The 17,089-nt window shown below is 38.4% G+C and overlaps 3 protein-coding genes across 3 annotated transcripts; all 3 read right to left on the bottom strand.

Annotated features, from left to right (window-relative positions):
• Positions 1–641: 641 nt before the first annotated feature.
• LOC119999358 (S-adenosyl-L-methionine-dependent tRNA 4-demethylwyosine synthase-like) lies at positions 642–4,655 on the bottom strand. The gene is made up of 8 exons (XM_038846864.1): positions 3,698–4,655; positions 3,199–3,314; positions 2,933–3,108; positions 2,361–2,551; positions 2,180–2,266; positions 1,460–1,617; positions 1,174–1,384; positions 642–1,073 (listed from the first exon to the last, which is right to left on the bottom strand). Exons 1-8 carry the CDS (start codon positions 4,550–4,552, stop codon positions 933–935), a joined length of 1,935 nt encoding a protein of 644 aa, XP_038702792.1. The 5' UTR covers positions 4,553–4,655; the 3' UTR covers positions 642–932.
• A 708-nt stretch (positions 4,656–5,363) lies between these two features.
• On the bottom strand, positions 5,364–10,509 carry LOC120000501 (probable methyltransferase PMT28). Its single transcript, XM_038848597.1, has 8 exons — positions 9,159–10,509; positions 8,910–9,059; positions 8,111–8,381; positions 7,893–7,985; positions 7,080–7,254; positions 6,325–6,567; positions 5,990–6,184; positions 5,364–5,780 (listed from the first exon to the last, which is right to left on the bottom strand). Exons 1-8 carry the CDS (start codon positions 10,038–10,040, stop codon positions 5,582–5,584), a joined length of 2,208 nt encoding a protein of 735 aa, XP_038704525.1. The 5' UTR covers positions 10,041–10,509; the 3' UTR covers positions 5,364–5,581.
• Positions 10,510–10,864: 355 nt separating this feature from the next.
• On the bottom strand, positions 10,865–16,421 carry LOC119999716 (DUF21 domain-containing protein At1g47330). The gene is made up of 12 exons (XM_038847434.1): positions 16,063–16,421; positions 14,998–15,074; positions 14,816–14,899; positions 14,614–14,727; positions 14,383–14,469; positions 14,041–14,180; positions 13,861–13,948; positions 13,126–13,199; positions 12,804–12,925; positions 12,070–12,302; positions 11,737–11,783; positions 10,865–11,388 (listed from the first exon to the last, which is right to left on the bottom strand). The coding sequence occupies exons 1-12, from the start codon at positions 16,238–16,240 to the stop codon at positions 11,148–11,150; spliced, it is 1,485 nt and encodes a 494-aa protein (XP_038703362.1). The 5' UTR covers positions 16,241–16,421; the 3' UTR covers positions 10,865–11,147.
• Between the last annotated feature and the right edge of the window lie 668 nt (positions 16,422–17,089).

Here is a 17,089-nt window from a genome sequence, read left to right on the forward strand (position 1 = left end):
CTTCTACCCGAGGGAACTCTGCATTCTACCATGTAAATCAAGATGAGAATATACAGAAATCCACAACAATAATTTGGTTATTTGGGTGCATATGACGAAATTAAGCAGTCCGAAAAATTTACCAGCAAACATTGAGAGCGAAAGAATGGCATACAGAAAACACGGTAAAAGTTGGAGGCAGGACAAAATTCCTAATTTGCAGTCATAATTCCAGATGAAAACTATTCATTCACTCACAAAATAATCTGGATGGAAGAAAATAGAGATAAGGAGAACTTTTTAATTTCTGGGCTCTGGAAATCAAAGGAACCCCCAAGGCTTTCTGCATTCATCCTGTGACTTGGCATTTATGCTAATATTAGTTCCTGTTAAAACCATTGACTTGGCAAGGATTTGTTGTGGTTGAGTCACCAATCAGCCAGTACTGGGATCCACGAACAACTGTAGGTCACCTGGATCAGTCTACATTTAATCCGACCGCAGCACAGACCCCTACTTTTGGAATCCTCCTAAGTTGCCTTCAACTATAGCTTAATGCCTAAGGTTGCTAATAGACAACTGTTTGTCTGTTTCATCCCACCAGAGAGGGAGAGAGTAATGGCATCAATGCACAAACTTACTCATATTTACAAACTGAAAAATAAACGAATCACTGAAAATGCTGACATAAATTTATTAGCTATTCATCATTGCAGTTCACGACCTCAAGCAGTTGACCTCAGAAGCACAATGAACTACACAACTAAGGTGTTCAAGAGCTCTAAAATACGTTACAAAAGAAGAATATATTATGTCTACAATCATATTGACAATAATTATGCTCCATGTAAGGCCATGTGTTGCAAAACTGTGTTACTAGAGTATGGTGCTATATAGACCTAACAAAGTAAACGTGACCATTGGATTATGATGGGAAAATCCAACCTGGTTGGTCAGCGGCTTGATTTATGATGTCGCTCCTTCCTGTACCGAGATTGATCAGGATCAAACCCCCCTGCCTCTGCTCCATATACAGCCCAGGGAGGTGTGGCAGCCATATAATCATTGCTATTGAAAGTTTTCCCAGAAGCAACCTGCAATTATGCCACAAAAAAACTCATATTTGTTATTTCTTTAAAGAAAATCAATACATTAGTTGGAACTAAAGAAGAATATTTTAGTGCGGTTGCCCACCAGATCGTGGAACTTGTCATAATCTATCCACGTGAACCATTGGCCATTGACCTTAAACTTCTCAGTTTTTGCCAAGAGGACACAACATGAATGGACATGCTCACAAGCAACCTCATATTCCCCCTCACTTTTGATAGCTAAGGCCTCTGAGAAAGCTTTCACATCAGTATGCCAGGGTACATTCTCCATGGTCAACTTTGATGTGGCAGACCTGTATTAGAAGACATTAAGATCATGCAAGTACGGCTGAGAAGATAATTAAATTTGGTAGGCCAGAAACGCTTACGATCCACAGTATGTAACACCTTTGATTTCAATGAAATCGGGCTTCCCAATACTAAAGAGGTTAAAGTAAGCTTCTAACTCCTCAGTATTCCATCCTTTCACCAATGTCAACCTGTAAACAGTTCGCTGCTGTTTCTCCTTGAGAGCTTTCAAAGAATCCTAGACATAATATCAGTTATTACTTATTAGTACACAAAGAAGTTATTCCAGAGTTGTAGCTAAATTTAACAAACAGACTGGAAATTGAAGCATATGATGGCAACTATATTGTGATTTGTTCTCCCCAAGCCATGCACATAGGAGTGATCTCCCTGATTCATGGGCCATAGAAAAGTAACATGAAAGGGAATTAATTTTCCAAGAAGCCAAATAGAAAACCAAAGCTGTGATTATTTTATGAATGCAACAAATGCTTAATCTATCTACTAAAATATATGGCAAGTCCACAATAGTGTAACTAATTAGCTAAATCTATATCGTATCATACCAGGGCCCCAACCAATAGACCACACAGAGAGTCTACAAATCAGATAGACAGTTGATATACAATATGACCAGAGATGCTTAACTTCTTTCTCATCATCCCTCTAGTGCAAAGTGCACTTTGCCTCTCATTTCTTTCTTGGATTACAATTTAATTTCAATTTTAATATATTATTTTTTTACAAAAAATATGTCAAATATTTTAAACCAATTATTATCACAAAAGAAAACAACATACAATGAAACGCTCCCAAAAGTCCCCGAACAGTGGTCTATCAATCGCCTTCAAGCTGTCCTTTGTTGCGGCATCTACACTCACATATAACTGCATTGGCCAAAAAGATGAAACACAATCATGGGAATAAGGACAATTTAATGCAAAAAATTTATACGACCTAATTGAAAGCTAGACTCTAAACCTGGGTAACAGGCTTCAGCATTCTGATCTTTTCAGGGAACTGTGCATTTGTTACTAGGAAAGTAGATATTCCTCTCCTGTGTAGCTCATCCACAAGAGTATTAATCTCAGGATACATTATGGGTTCACCAACAAGTGACAAGGCACAATGTCTAGGTGAGAGGCCTTCATTTAATCTCTCCAGTGTAACACCTATAGAAATAAAATTCTCAAGTCAACACAAACAGGACCTGCAATTCAAATCAAATCCATGATAACACACTAAATAATCAAAGCCCTAATTGCAATTAGCAAACTTCCAACCATTTCACCAGAAGTATGAGCTTACAAAAATTAGTAACACCTCTATAGCAAACAACTAGAAAGCTCCATTACAGAAAATATATTCGTAAGCATGCTACACATAACACATCATCAACAAAGCCTTCATCCACAATTCTGGGTTGGCTACATCTATACTAGTAGAGAATCAGGTGATGTTCTATTAGGGTTGTGCAGGTTTTGGATTTACCATAGTATGCTGAAAGAAACTCTTTGGAAAGATGATCCAACAGAATAATGAAGAATAATTACCAGGAACTCCTTTCATTTGCTTAATCATCTTTAAATGCTGGTCTATAGCAGAGTTCACAATCTCTAAGGGATCATCCATCTCCCACTGCCAGCTCTTTCCTACAGGATTCGTATGATGCCTCCAACAGAACACACATTTGTTGGCACATGCCAGACTTGGGGTTGCCTCCATGCACCTTTTTTTTAAAATCCAAAAAACAAGGTATATTAGTCAAAAACTTCAAGCAACAAGCAACTCTTAACACCAACAAAATAACAACACTCACCTATGACTCTCTATGCCATAGAATGAGTGCTTGTAGCAACCTCCTCGACCTCTAAGCTGAGACTTGGTCCATCTACATATCTTAACACCACTATGTGAACCAATAATTTTATAACCCTGCATATTAAATGATACGGGAAGAGTTCTAGATTATCAAAAGAGGAAAATGGTTAAGAGTGTAACGTATATATCAAGGAAAAGGAATACAAAAGATTGACTTGTAAAGATCAGATAAAAATGAGCGCGAAATTTCCACTGAAATTATTTTTCACTTCCATTAAACTCATCAAATCTAATGCACATCTCAACACCTCAAACAAAACAAGATACTGCAGTGAAAACTGTACAACTGCTTTGGTCACTGCACTTATGGTTCTGGAACCTTACGCTAATATCAACAAACCCAATTCAAGCAGTCACTGCACTTAGCCACGGTTGAAAACATAACACTCTGCTCATAACATCCGAAATCACAACATCTGCAAAATCATAAAATTCACCTGCTTTTCTAAGCTTGCTCTGATTACAGGAGTAACCATATCTCTTTTGCCATTAATCCTGCCATTAGTCTTAGCCGTAGCAGATGATTTTCTTGAAGGCGCTTTACCTGCAATATCCTCGAGATCAACAACCTCTGATTCCCTACCGTTCTCTTCCTCTTCATCAGTCTCCGAACCATAAGCACTCTCATTATCATTCTCATCAACTCCATTCCCCAACACGGCTCTGTTCTCCACCACACCAAAACCTTCCTCCAAAACCCCAACAACCTTCGTACTCCACTCCTCAAAAACCCTACCTAAATCTCCCCTATCCACGTCCCCCTCCCCAACCCCCACTATCTCCTTCCCGCCCAACTCCTTCAACCGCCTTGAAAATTCCCGCGCCACCGCGTTGTATGCTTCCCCATACGCCCTACTACCAACTCCAAACACCGCGAACCTTAACATGGAGAGCAGCAATGACCCCACCCGAAAATCGGCAGCGCTCTCCGCGAGCCAATCGGCAAAAAACTTGGCATCGGGTGGCGGCTTTCCGTCCTCCCAAGTGGATGCAACGATCAGTACCATACTCTCTTTCGAAAGGTCCTCGGGCTCGTATTGTTTAGGGTCAATGAGGTTGAAGGAAAGATTTCTAGAGTGTAAGAGATTAAGGAGGCGATGAGCTAGGGCTTTAGAGGTTCCAGTTTGAGATATGAAGAAAATCTTGCCTTTGCTGGTGTTAGGACTAGGGTTTAGAGAATGCTTCAGGAGTTTCAGACGACGAGATTTGTAGAAGAAGTAGAAGGTGGATGCGGAGAGGAGGGCGAGCAGAGTCAAACGAGTGGAAAACGAAGAATGGGACATGACCGCCATCTAAGTAATTCTGCTGGAGAATTGGGAAACTGAATCAAGTAACTGGCATGAACGGACGCTGAAGGGAAGAAGGTTTCATCGTCGGGAGCCGTAGTGGCGATGACGATGATTCGATAAAGCAAAACGACGGCGGGTGTAAGCAGAGATAATGGGCTGAATTCAAATGGAGAGTCACTTTGATGGCCAGGATTTGGGCTTCGAACTCAAGTGCTTGTCCAATAACTATGAACCTTTGATTGGGTCAGAATTGTGTTGAAGGCCTGGGGCTTTTTATCAATAGTGGCCCATTTCATTGGACTGGGCGTATTAGACTATAGCTACGAATGGGTCCATGTCACCTACATGCCAGGTACATCTTTTTGTGAGTATTATCCGCAGCCACTATCCTATTATCTTTCGAGCATGCACTGAGTAAACCTACTGGGTCTGCGTACTAGGCACAAATTATGCATGCCGAACAAACCGCAAACACATAAATAATCTATATGCGAGCTCAGGCATCCGGGGAGGATTGAACCCTGATGAAGGAGTATGATTATCATACGCCTTTATCACCAGGACAAGATGATATGGCAAACTACATTTAGCCAATTGATTTCACTGTTGCCTGCTGCTAAAAAATAATGAAGAAACACATTCAAATCTCAATAAAATCATTTCATTTGATTTGAGTATTGACATTTGCCTAGTAATCAAAGTCTGGAGGGCCACAGGGCTCTACATACATGAATTGTTCAAATCCATGCCATTAAAAATATCTCTAGCACAGGCCAGTCACTCTTTCCATTTTCTCTGTCTTTCCTCTATGGCATTTCAAAGAAGAATCGACGATTCCATGTTCACAAAACAAACCTCAACTAAATTTATACAAGAAACTGAAACATATGGACAAAACCAGACAATAAAAATGTGATCCATTAATTTGTATGAGTAGCAATCAAGTGAGTTCCTATATGACCCAAAAATGATGAATCCACATTCCATCTTTCGTGTAAGAGTTGTAAGTCATATCATGCATGCACAGAGATTCTATGGCCACCATAGGGTCTTTTGCGCGCATAAGATACCCTCCTTGTTTTGAGCATAAGTCATTCTGATATCCCACTGCAAGCTTCTCAATATTCCTTCCAGAGGATCCAGTATCTCAACCTTGTCACGTATAATTGTCCAACCTCCAGGCCGTAAAATGCGATCCATCTCAACAACAATGGAGACGGGCTCCTTACACCTGCAAAAGAGATGACTGTGGTGTGAAGAAGACCAGTGCATCATGTCCACGTTAGCATTTTTAGTCTGACTGAACAACTACTAAGCCATTACCCATTAATTGGGAGGCCTTGACATATTGGCCTCAGCAAGGGACTGTAACGACAAGAAAACCAAAAAAGAATGCTGCAATTTTCAGACAATATAATGGCAAACGAATTTAATCTTGACCTGTTCTTAAGCCGTGAAAACAGATGATCAGCATGCAATAGGTCATAGGATCTTGGGTAAGTGCCAAAAGACTCGCACCAATCATGGTATATACCGATGAGCCCACGTTCATATATGATGGGAAGTGTATCTGGTGCATGGACAGGGATTACATTCATCACCCACACATTCTGTTGTGAGAGAGCGGCTGCAAATCTGTATTGTCACAGAAACATTACTTTTATATTTTCAGATATCTTAAGTGAATGAGAGCGTGTGTAGACCTCTTTGATTATATCAAAAAAGCAAAACCGCTAACAAAGAAATTAGATTGTTTAGTTTGGTTGGTTGAGTACCCGCCATTGACAGCCTTCATGTCCATTACATTTCGGATATGTGACCAGTCAATCCCCATCCCTGTGAGATAGGATTTATCAACAATAGCTTTCCAATGGTCGGTGTCTGCAATCAATTTTTCTTTATCATTCATCCAGTCAGGATAAGTTTGAAGCCTCTTGGGCCATTCCTCAGGCCACTCAGTCCCGTGTTGTTCAATGGCAGAAGGAATGTTATGCAGGCAAGTTTTCATTGGAACATACCTGTTTGAAGAAATATTGCGAAAAGGTTAGTGAGAAACAATAAAGGAAGAAGCCAATCTGGCTGGAACAAGTAAAATTATTTATTTTAATTTTTATAGAATTGATTTTGATATGAGCACTTCTATGTGTTGCTCAATGTCCACTGTCAGAAAGATCATATTAGCGACGTGGAGGGGGAAATGGAAATTGGACTGCTTAACTAGAGGCTGAATTTGCTAAATTGTCCTTAACAATGCTTTGATCTAATTATTCAAGAACTCTCGACTCCAAAATAATTTCCACTCTAGGTATCAGCAAAAAGGGTTAGGTGCTCTTTTGATTGTGTTGTTAAAACACAGTTGCTCCCATAAACAATTTGTTGACTTCTTTTCTAAATGATACAGATAAAGTACTTCTTTTTTTTTTTCCCTTTGTAAAAAAAGATTTTATTGGGGTTGCAGGGACTTCTATAGACAGCAAAGTTATATTAAAACTGGGAGATATATTTGGAAAGCAAGATCATCTAGGCTTACCAGGCTGCATCTGGGTTTTCGTTTTCCTTGCAGAGAGGTGGATTTTTCTTCATTCTCAACTCATATATATCATTTGATTCAGGCTTCTGATATATTTTAACACCAACTTCACTTACTTCGTCTGATTTATCAGCCAAAATATTCCAACAGACGGATGCTGTCATCCTGGTCATGGCTGGCATGAAATAAAATGGCATGTTAAATATGATATATTAAAGGTCTCCATGATAAGTACTGCACAGCAGCAATCAGACTAAGCACTAACATTTGTTTCATGTATAACTATAAGCGTGAGGTGAAAAATTGCAAGGCAGATGTACTTGGCTGGCACTAAAACTGAAAAATCAAAATTTCCAATCAGGTCAACCCACAAGGGGAAGCAGTTGGTTTAGGGTACTGACTTGGGAAGCAAATGATTTAATTCCACTCAATATCACGAATGCATTTGGTATATGGTGACCATTTTTTCTAGTACAAAATGAGTGATGCATCATTCTTAACTAGCAGTGGACAAAAGCAAAATCGACTATAAACATGGAGGTCGTCGAGGCAACCATGTGTACAATGAGGGAAATTAGAAAGGCTATCTATCTAGTATCCAGGAAGGGAAATTACAAATAAAGAAAATAAAAGGAAAATGTCTTTGCAGTCTTACTATACAGTTCGAAATATAATTGGTCTTGTATCTCACTCACCAATGTCACCATTAAAGATTTAGGCAAATGTAAACAAGGCTAAAAAGTACTTAAATATACATACTATACTGGATGTATGTTTGTAAAGTAACGCAAATTCAAGGGAAAAGGAAAAGACCTTCTTGATCTTCAATGCTGTCGTGTTTAGATGACAAGATAAAATATCCACCAGGCCTTAAAATCCTATTCATCTCAAGAAGAAGTTTACCCCCTGAAAGTGGAAAGAAAATTTATGATATTATTTTCAGAGGAAAACTAGCCAATAATGGGTAGAAAACTTAGGAATGACGGTCAGGGAACAAAAGATAAGAAAAAATACGGGGGAAAAAGACAAACCATTGGAATGCCAAGGCATGCTGCAACTGCCACAGTGAATAGCATCGAAAACACCACTGGGAAAGGGGATTCTTCTATGTGCAAAAGGAGTAACAAATGCAGGAAAACCACGCTCAAGGGCAACCTGAGCTAGGTCAATTAGATCATCTTTTAAGCCAAGTGTTAATGTTAATACATCCTTGTCAAGCAGAGTTGCCCCAAAGCTTGAGTCTGTACATCCAATGTCCAGTACTACCCGAATATTCTTGCCCCACTCAATGTCTGGTACCATCTATCAAATGCCAACAAAATTTCAAATCACATGCATAAGAAGATAGAACTGTTGACCCTATGAAATTTGGGAAATTTTTTTATACAAATATCATTGTAGCTATTAAGGCATTTTCCATATGAAATGAAATAGAACTACTGCACCAGTGCTAAAATACGTCCTTATTTAGCAAACTACTTTTTTAGCCTCTTTCTAATCTGATATGCATGAAATTGATAAGGCGAATGCAAAGTTCTGGGGTTGGGGTAGCTGAGGGGACAACAAGTGATTACAGTGTTTCTAGGGTTGCAGTATTTATGGCTGCTTGACACCAAAGTGGACGGTGTGCATAGTATGGAAACTTTTCAAGAAGCATAAAACAGCTCTACTTGTATGATACAAAAATTGGACCATCAGAGAACTTCTTAACTCTGATACTTTTTATAGGAATCAAAGCTATATCAATGGGAATAAATACTCAAGTGATTCTAATTCATAGTGCATGGACATCAATTAATTAAAATGAAGTGCAACAGAAAGGAAAGTCACCTCTTCAATGGATTCAAGGTAGTGAAGAACTCCACCCTTGAATTCAGACTGGTTCTGAGGAAAAGTAAGATGTTCTCCAGACTCAACCACCCAAGTATGCTTTTTAACATATGCAGCAAGTTTTGGATGCGCAACATTCTTATAGAATATCTGCAAAGTCGCAAAAATTCCCCACTGAGAATATCAACCAGATCTCACCGTTCTAATACTATATGCTAAATGAAAGAATGATAAGGGACATTATCCCACCTTTGATTTGCTCTCAGACCAGGGCACTGGAGTCTCATAACCCTCATGTGGGAGAGGAACAAGGCACATAGGAGGTGTTCTTGGGCAACTCCTCTCTGTATGCCTGTAAGCCTGCAGCCTTCCCATGACACTGTCATTATCAATACAAGGAATGTAATTATGCTTGCTTCTCGTGCTACATAATTTCCATACATAATGCATTTTTGGATCAAACAAAGGACCCTTTCTCTTCCTTTTCTTTCCTGCAGTTTTTGGTTCATTACTCTCATCTTCAACCTTCTCCAAATCTACCTGATCTGGTTGTTCATCCAGGTCATCATCTCCTTCTATCAATCCATTTACTTCAGTCTCTGCACTTGCTTCTTCTTCCTTCCCATCAACAACTTCTTGCACTTCCTGTTCATTTGAATCTCGATCCTCAGATTCCTCTCCTTCCTGACCATTCTCTATAGTCCTTCCATCATTTGACTTTGGCTTGACTTTCCCTTTCTTCGCACTTGACATTTCTTTCTGATTCTTCCTCCTAGATTCATGCTCATTACCTGATATATTCGCAGACCCATTAACCTTTTTCTCACCTTTCACTTCAGAATCTGATTCAACCTTAACTTTCTTATCTTCTTTCCTTGCTTGAGATGTTTCATGCTTCACTGGCTGCTTCTCTTCAGACTGGGTACTAGAACTGCTCACCTTCTTCATACCTGCCGATGCGGGCTCACCAATATCATCAAAGCTTTCCCTCTGCGTGGTGAGAGAAGAGGAAGGGGAAGCGAAGATTGACCAAACGAATATAAAGCAGAGACCCAATACGGCCACCGCCGTCATCTTCACACACAACCCATATGGGCGTTTTGCTTGGCGGCCGAACCGCGCCAGAGCCATCTCTCTATTCAGTCAGTCCAAAACCGACAATAAATGCTCTTAAAAGTGTGTGACTACAGAAGGAAATCTACACCCACTTTAAAGAGGTTATTGAAATCGTAAGATCTGTTGGAATTCTTGACAATCTACGAATAATTCATACGACCCAAGTAAGGTAATGATAATTGTGAAGATGCGAAATCGCATCAGGACTGATTAGAAGAGATGAGTTGGTAAAGCAGGAACCGATGAGCGTCAACTGGGTTGGATTGGCACTGTCCGTGTCTCAGTGACAATAACTTCAATTGTCATATGATAAGCTAGAGAAGGATAAAAAGTTGCAAAGTAGAGTTACATTTCAAATCGGGGAAATTTGACCAGTATAGTAGAAATGTCTCAAGAAAGAAACTGTTGGGATCATGTTGTCTGGTTCTGGACTGGGAGTAGAAAACACTCAAAACACTGAAAACAGCACTACACCTTGCGATCCCAACGGAGAAGGGAAAGGTATATTTTTAATTTTTAAAAGGTTTTTTTTTAATATTTACGAGTATATTTTACAAATAGGAAATTCAAAAACAATTTTAAATTTGTGTCTTCAGTCTTTTTTTTTTTTTTTTTTAAAATTGTGTATTACGACTAAATATATTTTAGCTACTCAAGAATACAATCCTTGTTTTTTTAAAATCGAAAACCACACCATAGTAAGATGTAAACAAAAAAGTGCTCTTTGAATGTCCGATATACATTCAAAACCCATCGCGTGACTACAAATACATGGTTTTCGAATGAAAATCGAACTCAGAATCTCTAAAATTCATATGATTTGATCAATAGACATTCACCAAAGTAATTAATTTCGAATGATTATTCTGTCATAAAAAAACAACTTAAAATTCATCTCAACTTATACATATACCATCATCAGCTTGAACTTGTCTCATTTGAAATTCTAATCCATATCTTTGCTATATAAATTACAAGATAAATCACAGCAGCCAGCCTATACTTCAAGTTGGGTATGCATGTAGTGCTTAAAAGTTAAAAAAGAAAATCCTTTTCTCCATCTAACCTAGTCTCTGTTTAATTATCATACATGAAGAAGCAAACAACAAAGTTACTCCAAGATTAACTATCCTTTGGCATGTTTTCTTTAGAAACTTGTGCAGCAGCGGGAGATCCTGCTATCGAAGTTCCGCTAGGGAATGATACTGTCAATGCAGGAACTGAAGAGTGTTCATTGACACTCGAACCCATAGACGCTGGCGAAGTTGGGCTTGTGGTATGGGCAGCGTAGCCATTGGTAGAAGGTTGCTGTGGAATGGAGTTGGGATTTATTTCCTCAGACATGTTCATGTTAACTTTTATCCTGCACAACCGAAGAAATACCTCAGCATAATTCCTGCAAATTTTTGTTAAACAGGGTAATTCCGTTCTCCTTCACTTTACTGAGGGCAGAGACATTCTACTAACCCAAGCTCCTGCTTACCAAAATATAAATGCAAAAAATTCCCGTAAAAAGTCAAGCAGTGATTGGAACACTCCTGTATTTGACAGCTAAAAGCTATGTATACCCATTCTAAACTAGTGACGAAAAGAACCTCCTTCTTGGCTTCTTCGTCCTCTTCCTCCTATAACTCTTCTATCTCTGTCTACTCTTTAATTTCATAAACTAAACAAAACACGGGCATATAAAGGTAACAAGTACATAGTTTACCTGTTGTGGATGTTGACATACTCATCGGTTTCATCCAATATCTCCTCCTGATATAATCAACAAGTATGAAAATAAGATCACCGAGTATATTACTATAATTAAGAATAGAATCACAGAAGCTTCCCAAATAATATAGTAATAAAGTTGCGCCCTACACCATATCCAGCCTTGTCCAAAATAGGGAGATACATTTTGAAATGTCATGCTATGCACACGCATATGAATGGCATCTAACAAAGACTCAACAGCCTAACATGAAACAGGTGCGGTTGGGCTTATCAAGGTTATGCAATCACAATTGTATACAAATTGATGAAAAATATTATTCTTTACCTGAAGAAGTTCTTCAATCACATCCTCCATGGTAATGACACCGACAACCTCTTGATTAGGTGGGAACACTGGAATAGGAGAATTCTCAATGTCCAGAATGCAATGTGAACAACCTCTGTGTCGCTTCTTAAAGGAAGGAGTAGCAACCAGATTCTTCTTTGTTTGTTGACCTCCATCATTCTTAGGCACAGGTGCACCTCGGGCAATAGCGTTAGGGCTAGCCTCATTATTGCCTGGTATGTGCAAAGATCAGTTACATATGGTTAGAACGATTTAGATAAGCAACCAAGGAACATTGAGAAGCTAGACAAACCCTTATTGCGGTAAAATTCAGAACAAACTCATAACTAGTGAGAATGCAAGCAGTACTTGGGGTTGATGAGAATCATTGAAGTTTATTTCCAAAGGATGTGACGAGTCACAGATATTGAAAGTGTGGAAATAGAAGTGGACCAAAACAACTGAAAATGTGGGGAAAAGAAAATCAACTGTAGGAGCACAAAATGTCCAATATTCTACATTCTGAAACAACTTTTTGATACTCAATATAATCATTATTATGAGTATCCTTTTGAAATTACACGGGGCATAGAGAACACTCAAACACGACAATTAATGAATTTGAAAGTAACTATTACGCTTTGGAAAGAATAATATAGTAATTCTGTATGTATGACCAAATTAAGACAAAACTATAAGACACATGCATATAATGATTAGATTTAGTTATTCACCATCTTTATCAATCTTTGGTATCTCTTTGTTCTTATTGAGATCCTTATATACAACAGCCAGGTGGCTGTGACCCTTCTGAAATTCATTCAGAATGTCATACAGAGGCATGCTTTCAGACACCCTGTAAGATAACAAGAAGCAAGAATGAATTAGCTCAAGCCTAGCAGATCCAAAAATTTATACAATTAAGCAATCTAACATTCTTTAAAGTCAGGCTAATATCACAGATCAATCCTGAGGGGCCAAATCAGCTATTAAATCTCTCGAAGTCAAGAGTTTTCTTACCCAACAAGAGAAGAATAAAGAGATCAATGGCCGTACCGAGGGATTTTTCTTATCATCATTTTTCTCAATGGAATTGCATCGTCTGGATCAACACTTAAGAGATTTTTAACCTGCTTGTGCGAAGGAACAAGTGAGGTCAATTAATTATGGTTAATAACACACACATGGATGAACTTGGAGTTCAAAAAGTAACTTCAATAATCGTATGGCTTAGATGAATAACGAGAGTGGTTTAAAGAGAAAAAGAGTTCTCCGATTGAAAAGGGGAAAAAACTAGGTGAAGAGGAAAAATGAAGTAAATGACAACAATATCTTCTCTGCAACCTGCCATTGCACTTGTGGTTTAGCTTTTGAAATACTCTGTTAATTGTCTGCTCTCTTTTCTTTCTAATGGAACCCACTGGTTAAATTAATCCGAGGAAACTATTGACACAACAGAAGTAAAATATATACTATTTTCTTTGCCTTTCATAGTATCCATCCACATATCAATTGTGCTTAACATGTTTGTCCAACATAAGATACCCCATTATGAACCTTTCATTGGTGAGGGTCATTTCTGCGTCACATTAGAACGCGTTCAGTTTATATTATATCTCTCAAGCAAATTAAGCACACGCAATAATAAGATCAAAAATGCAAACAACAAAACCTATTTCCATTAACTAAGTATTCACCAATTTGAGAAGAATGGGGGACAAGATCACACAGATGGACATACTATCATAGTATATAGGACATAACATAATCTTACGAACAGAGAGATATTACCAGAATAAGTCCTATTATATTTTTGGGATTCCCAGCATAAACTGGAACTCTACTGTGACCCATTGTCATTATTGCATTCAATGTATCCCTGAATACAGAAACAGAGACCAAGAGAGGTTTAGAGCATAATAAAAGTTATCTCTAGATGATTGCAGAATGAAAAAGTATAAACAAACCCACAAATTAAGAGTTGCATCCAGATCTAGGGAAAATGCATTTGATATCGGAGTCATGGCATCTTTTGCGGTCTTTGCAGTCAGTTCAAGTGCCCCGGCGATGATAGTAGTTTCATCATGTGTTAAATCCCCACCTTTCCCAGCCTAAACAATAAACAGCATTAGGCATCAGAAAATGAGCAGTATTAAATGCATGCCGAGAGCATTTAGGTCCATATACAAGGTCAATGCCCCTTGTTAAATAAATGGAAGGCAAAACTTCACAAATGGATAGAATTCTGTGTGCCTAAAGCAAATCATTCTCAGATCAACAAAAACAGCTAAAATCTTCAATTTATTTCAATACCTCGTTCCCGTGAAAATTCACAAAAGTTTTGAGCTCTCCTCTACGGAAAAGGACATCATGTTCTTTACCCAACAGGTAGTCCAGAACCTGAAATTAGACATCATTCACAAGAAAGGAATTGCCCAATAAAATAGAGGAATAAGAAAGACAGCAGATAAAACAACCAAACCACCAGCGAAGAGACAACTCATAAACATATAGAAGTACTATAAATCCTAGACTTTTCTCTACCTTACTGATTGGATAAGTGATTGGGAAGAATAACCAGAGAAGAACACGGACAAAGGGTGCCATTACCGCCCCCACTGCCAATCCAAAACGACTGCAAACTGCTTGAGGCAATATCTATTATCGAAGAGACAAGCCATAGACCAGTTTTAATCAGTAAATAAATTATAAAACAGGCAACCCAGACCATTGTAAGATAACCTACCTCCCCAAACATGAGAATAAGAGTTACTGATATCACAATTGCAGCCCAAGGAGCGACAAGCTTGTCCAAGAAAATAGGAAGTGCCTACATGCAGGGTAAATAAAACTAGAATAAATCAACAAGACTAACAAACGGAACAATAACGGTCCCCTAATAAAGGCCTCTCAATTTCTTATAGTTACCTCCATCGCCATAGCGTTGCCAACTAAAAGTGTACATAGCAGAAGATGATGATTCTTCACCACTGGAAATATCTTAGCTGCCAAAAAAGACGTGTAACTTCTTTTTTTATACATATATTGTACAGAACAGTCACTTGAGACTAGTTCATATAGCCATATAGGTAAACCTACAGCTAAAAATGACAGCTATAATTCACATGAAGAACTCGTGTTTGGACTCCAACACCAGTTACCACAACTTGTGCTCCCAACTCCAACCCCTTCAAACCCCACAGAGAGAGATACCCACATATGCATGCCTGCGATACTTGACAAAACAGGAATTTTTCAATATCAACGTACAATTAATTACCCTAGTGGCTCAGGTGTCCGCTGAAACACCGAGTCGGAACTAAGTGAGTCTGACTCACTTACAAAGTTCAGAAACCCAACATGGCTTGGACAATCGTCTATATATCTTCCATCAAATCCAAACACTCACAGCACTTAAATTTTCATCAGCAGAAGATAATCAAAACCATCTAGCAAAAAGTTGTACCCAAAAATGACCTTAATTGTCAAAATTATGATCAATTAAACTCAATAATTTCCACACTCGACCAAAAGAGGAAACAGAAAGTGAGAAAAGGTAAGTTGATCGCGTTAAACAACATATCTAAATCCTCCAAAGCTTGTAATAACTAAGACCACTTAAATTTCATCACCATAAAAGAATCAAAGGCTCAAAGCCATCAGACACCCAAACAGCCCTAATCCCTGGTTGTCGAGATTACGAAAAATTAAAACTTCCATCACTCGACCAAAAGAGGAAAAAAAAAAAAAAAAGAACGAAATAAGTTAATCGCATGAAGAACACATCTCAAGCCTCGAAAGCTTGCCTGAATTTACAGAACTTATTTCATCAGCATAAAATAATCAAACCAGCGTAAGAAAAAAATTGAAGCCAAAAAGGGTCTCAATTATATAAATCAGTCAGAATCAACTAAACTCACAAGGTCCATCACTCGATCAAAAATAAGACGAAAAAGGAAAGTTCATCAAGATACTACAGAGAGAGAGAGGTACCGGCATTGATACGATCCTGTTGACGACCGGATTTGATCAGAACTTCAAGGTCGACGAGGCCTAGAGACATGAGACCGAGGGTGAGGCCAGCCATGAGACCAGCAAAGGTCACAAGTCCAATAATTATCAATATATACAAGGAGAATTCAGTTCCACAACATGGCACCGTATCTGCCATTGTTGATGGACTCTCTCTTCCTCTGAGTCAAGTATTTGCTGTATCACTCTCACAAGGAAGTTGGATACCACTCCCAGGAGCTCGGGCTCGTCTGTTTCCCTTCAGTTTCCTCGATTTGATCGCACGCGAATGTAAACCCCACCGGTGAAGCCTATACAGCTGTGTTCCGTGCGGGTATATCCCAAGGTATAAAAATATTTAATATTACTTTTTAACAAAAATTTTTTTCCTATTTTATTAACTACTTTAATATAATAATTAGTCGTTGTTAATTGAATGCAGCATAGGTTATTACTTCATTAAAAAAAATATTATTCTGTTCAGATATGTATAGAACATTTTTCTTTCAATTTTCAAGCATTATTCGTTTTCAGTTAAATAAAACGTGTTGAAGTCTTGAATTTAATTCCCTCTTTGAACTCCCTATCTCCTTCATTTAAGTCTCTGTGGTTTTCTTAAATAGCCCAAATAAAATTGCTGTGACTTCGTCATATTTTTGGCCAAGGAGCAGCCTCAATGGATATGGATTGGAAACTAAACTACAGACTGGTTTGTCCCCACTTGCGTCAACATCAAGCCGAGGTCCTGACATCACACATCATATCATATGCTGACATACTATACTAGAATCAGTGATACGGTGTCAATTCAAGAGTAATTAGTAAGAATATATGAGTAAATACAGTGTCCATTCACGAGTAATTAGTAAGAATGTATGAGTAATTGAGAATAGAGAGAGTTTGCAATTTAAATTTAAAAAAAGAACACCAATCCCATGTGAAGTGTGCGAAACATATGGCATAACGTGTCAGGACCACTCTTTAATAAAATCTCCATCCAAGATAAAAG

The sequence above is a fragment of the Tripterygium wilfordii genome, chromosome 6 (assembly GCF_013401445.1).
Source record: "Tripterygium wilfordii isolate XIE 37 chromosome 6, ASM1340144v1, whole genome shotgun sequence".
NCBI classification, from domain to species: Eukaryota; Viridiplantae; Streptophyta; class Magnoliopsida; order Celastrales; family Celastraceae; genus Tripterygium; species Tripterygium wilfordii.

Coding starts and splice junctions, on each gene's coding strand:
- LOC120000501 (XM_038848597.1), bottom strand. CDS start 10,040: ATGGCTCTGGCGCGGTTCGGCCGCCAAGCAAAACGCCCATATGGGTTG. Junction 9,060..9,158: donor GGTCTGAGAGCAAATCAAAG/GTGGGATAATGT, acceptor GCGACTTTGCAG/ATATTCTATAAGAATGTTGC. Junction 7,255..7,892: donor CAGCATTGAAGATCAAGAAG/GTCTTTTCCTTT, acceptor ATTTCATGCCAG/CCATGACCAGGATGACAGCA.
- LOC119999358 (XM_038846864.1), bottom strand. CDS start 4,552: ATGGCGGTCATGTCCCATTCTTCGTTTTCCACTCGTTTGACTCTGCTC. Junction 1,618..2,179: donor ACTTTTGGGAGCGTTTCATT/GTATGTTGTTTT, acceptor TATTATGTCTAG/GATTCTTTGAAAGCTCTCAA. Junction 1,074..1,173: donor ATGACAAGTTCCACGATCTG/GTGGGCAACCGC, acceptor GCATAATTGCAG/GTTGCTTCTGGGAAAACTTT.
- LOC119999716 (XM_038847434.1), bottom strand. CDS start 16,240: ATGGCAGATACGGTGCCATGTTGTGGAACTGAATTCTCCTTGTATATA. Junction 14,728..14,815: donor TTATTCTCATGTTTGGGGAG/GTAGGTTATCTT, acceptor CTTCGATAATAG/ATATTGCCTCAAGCAGTTTG. Junction 14,470..14,613: donor TCACTTATCCAATCAGTAAG/GTAGAGAAAAGT, acceptor GTCTAATTTCAG/GTTCTGGACTACCTGTTGGG.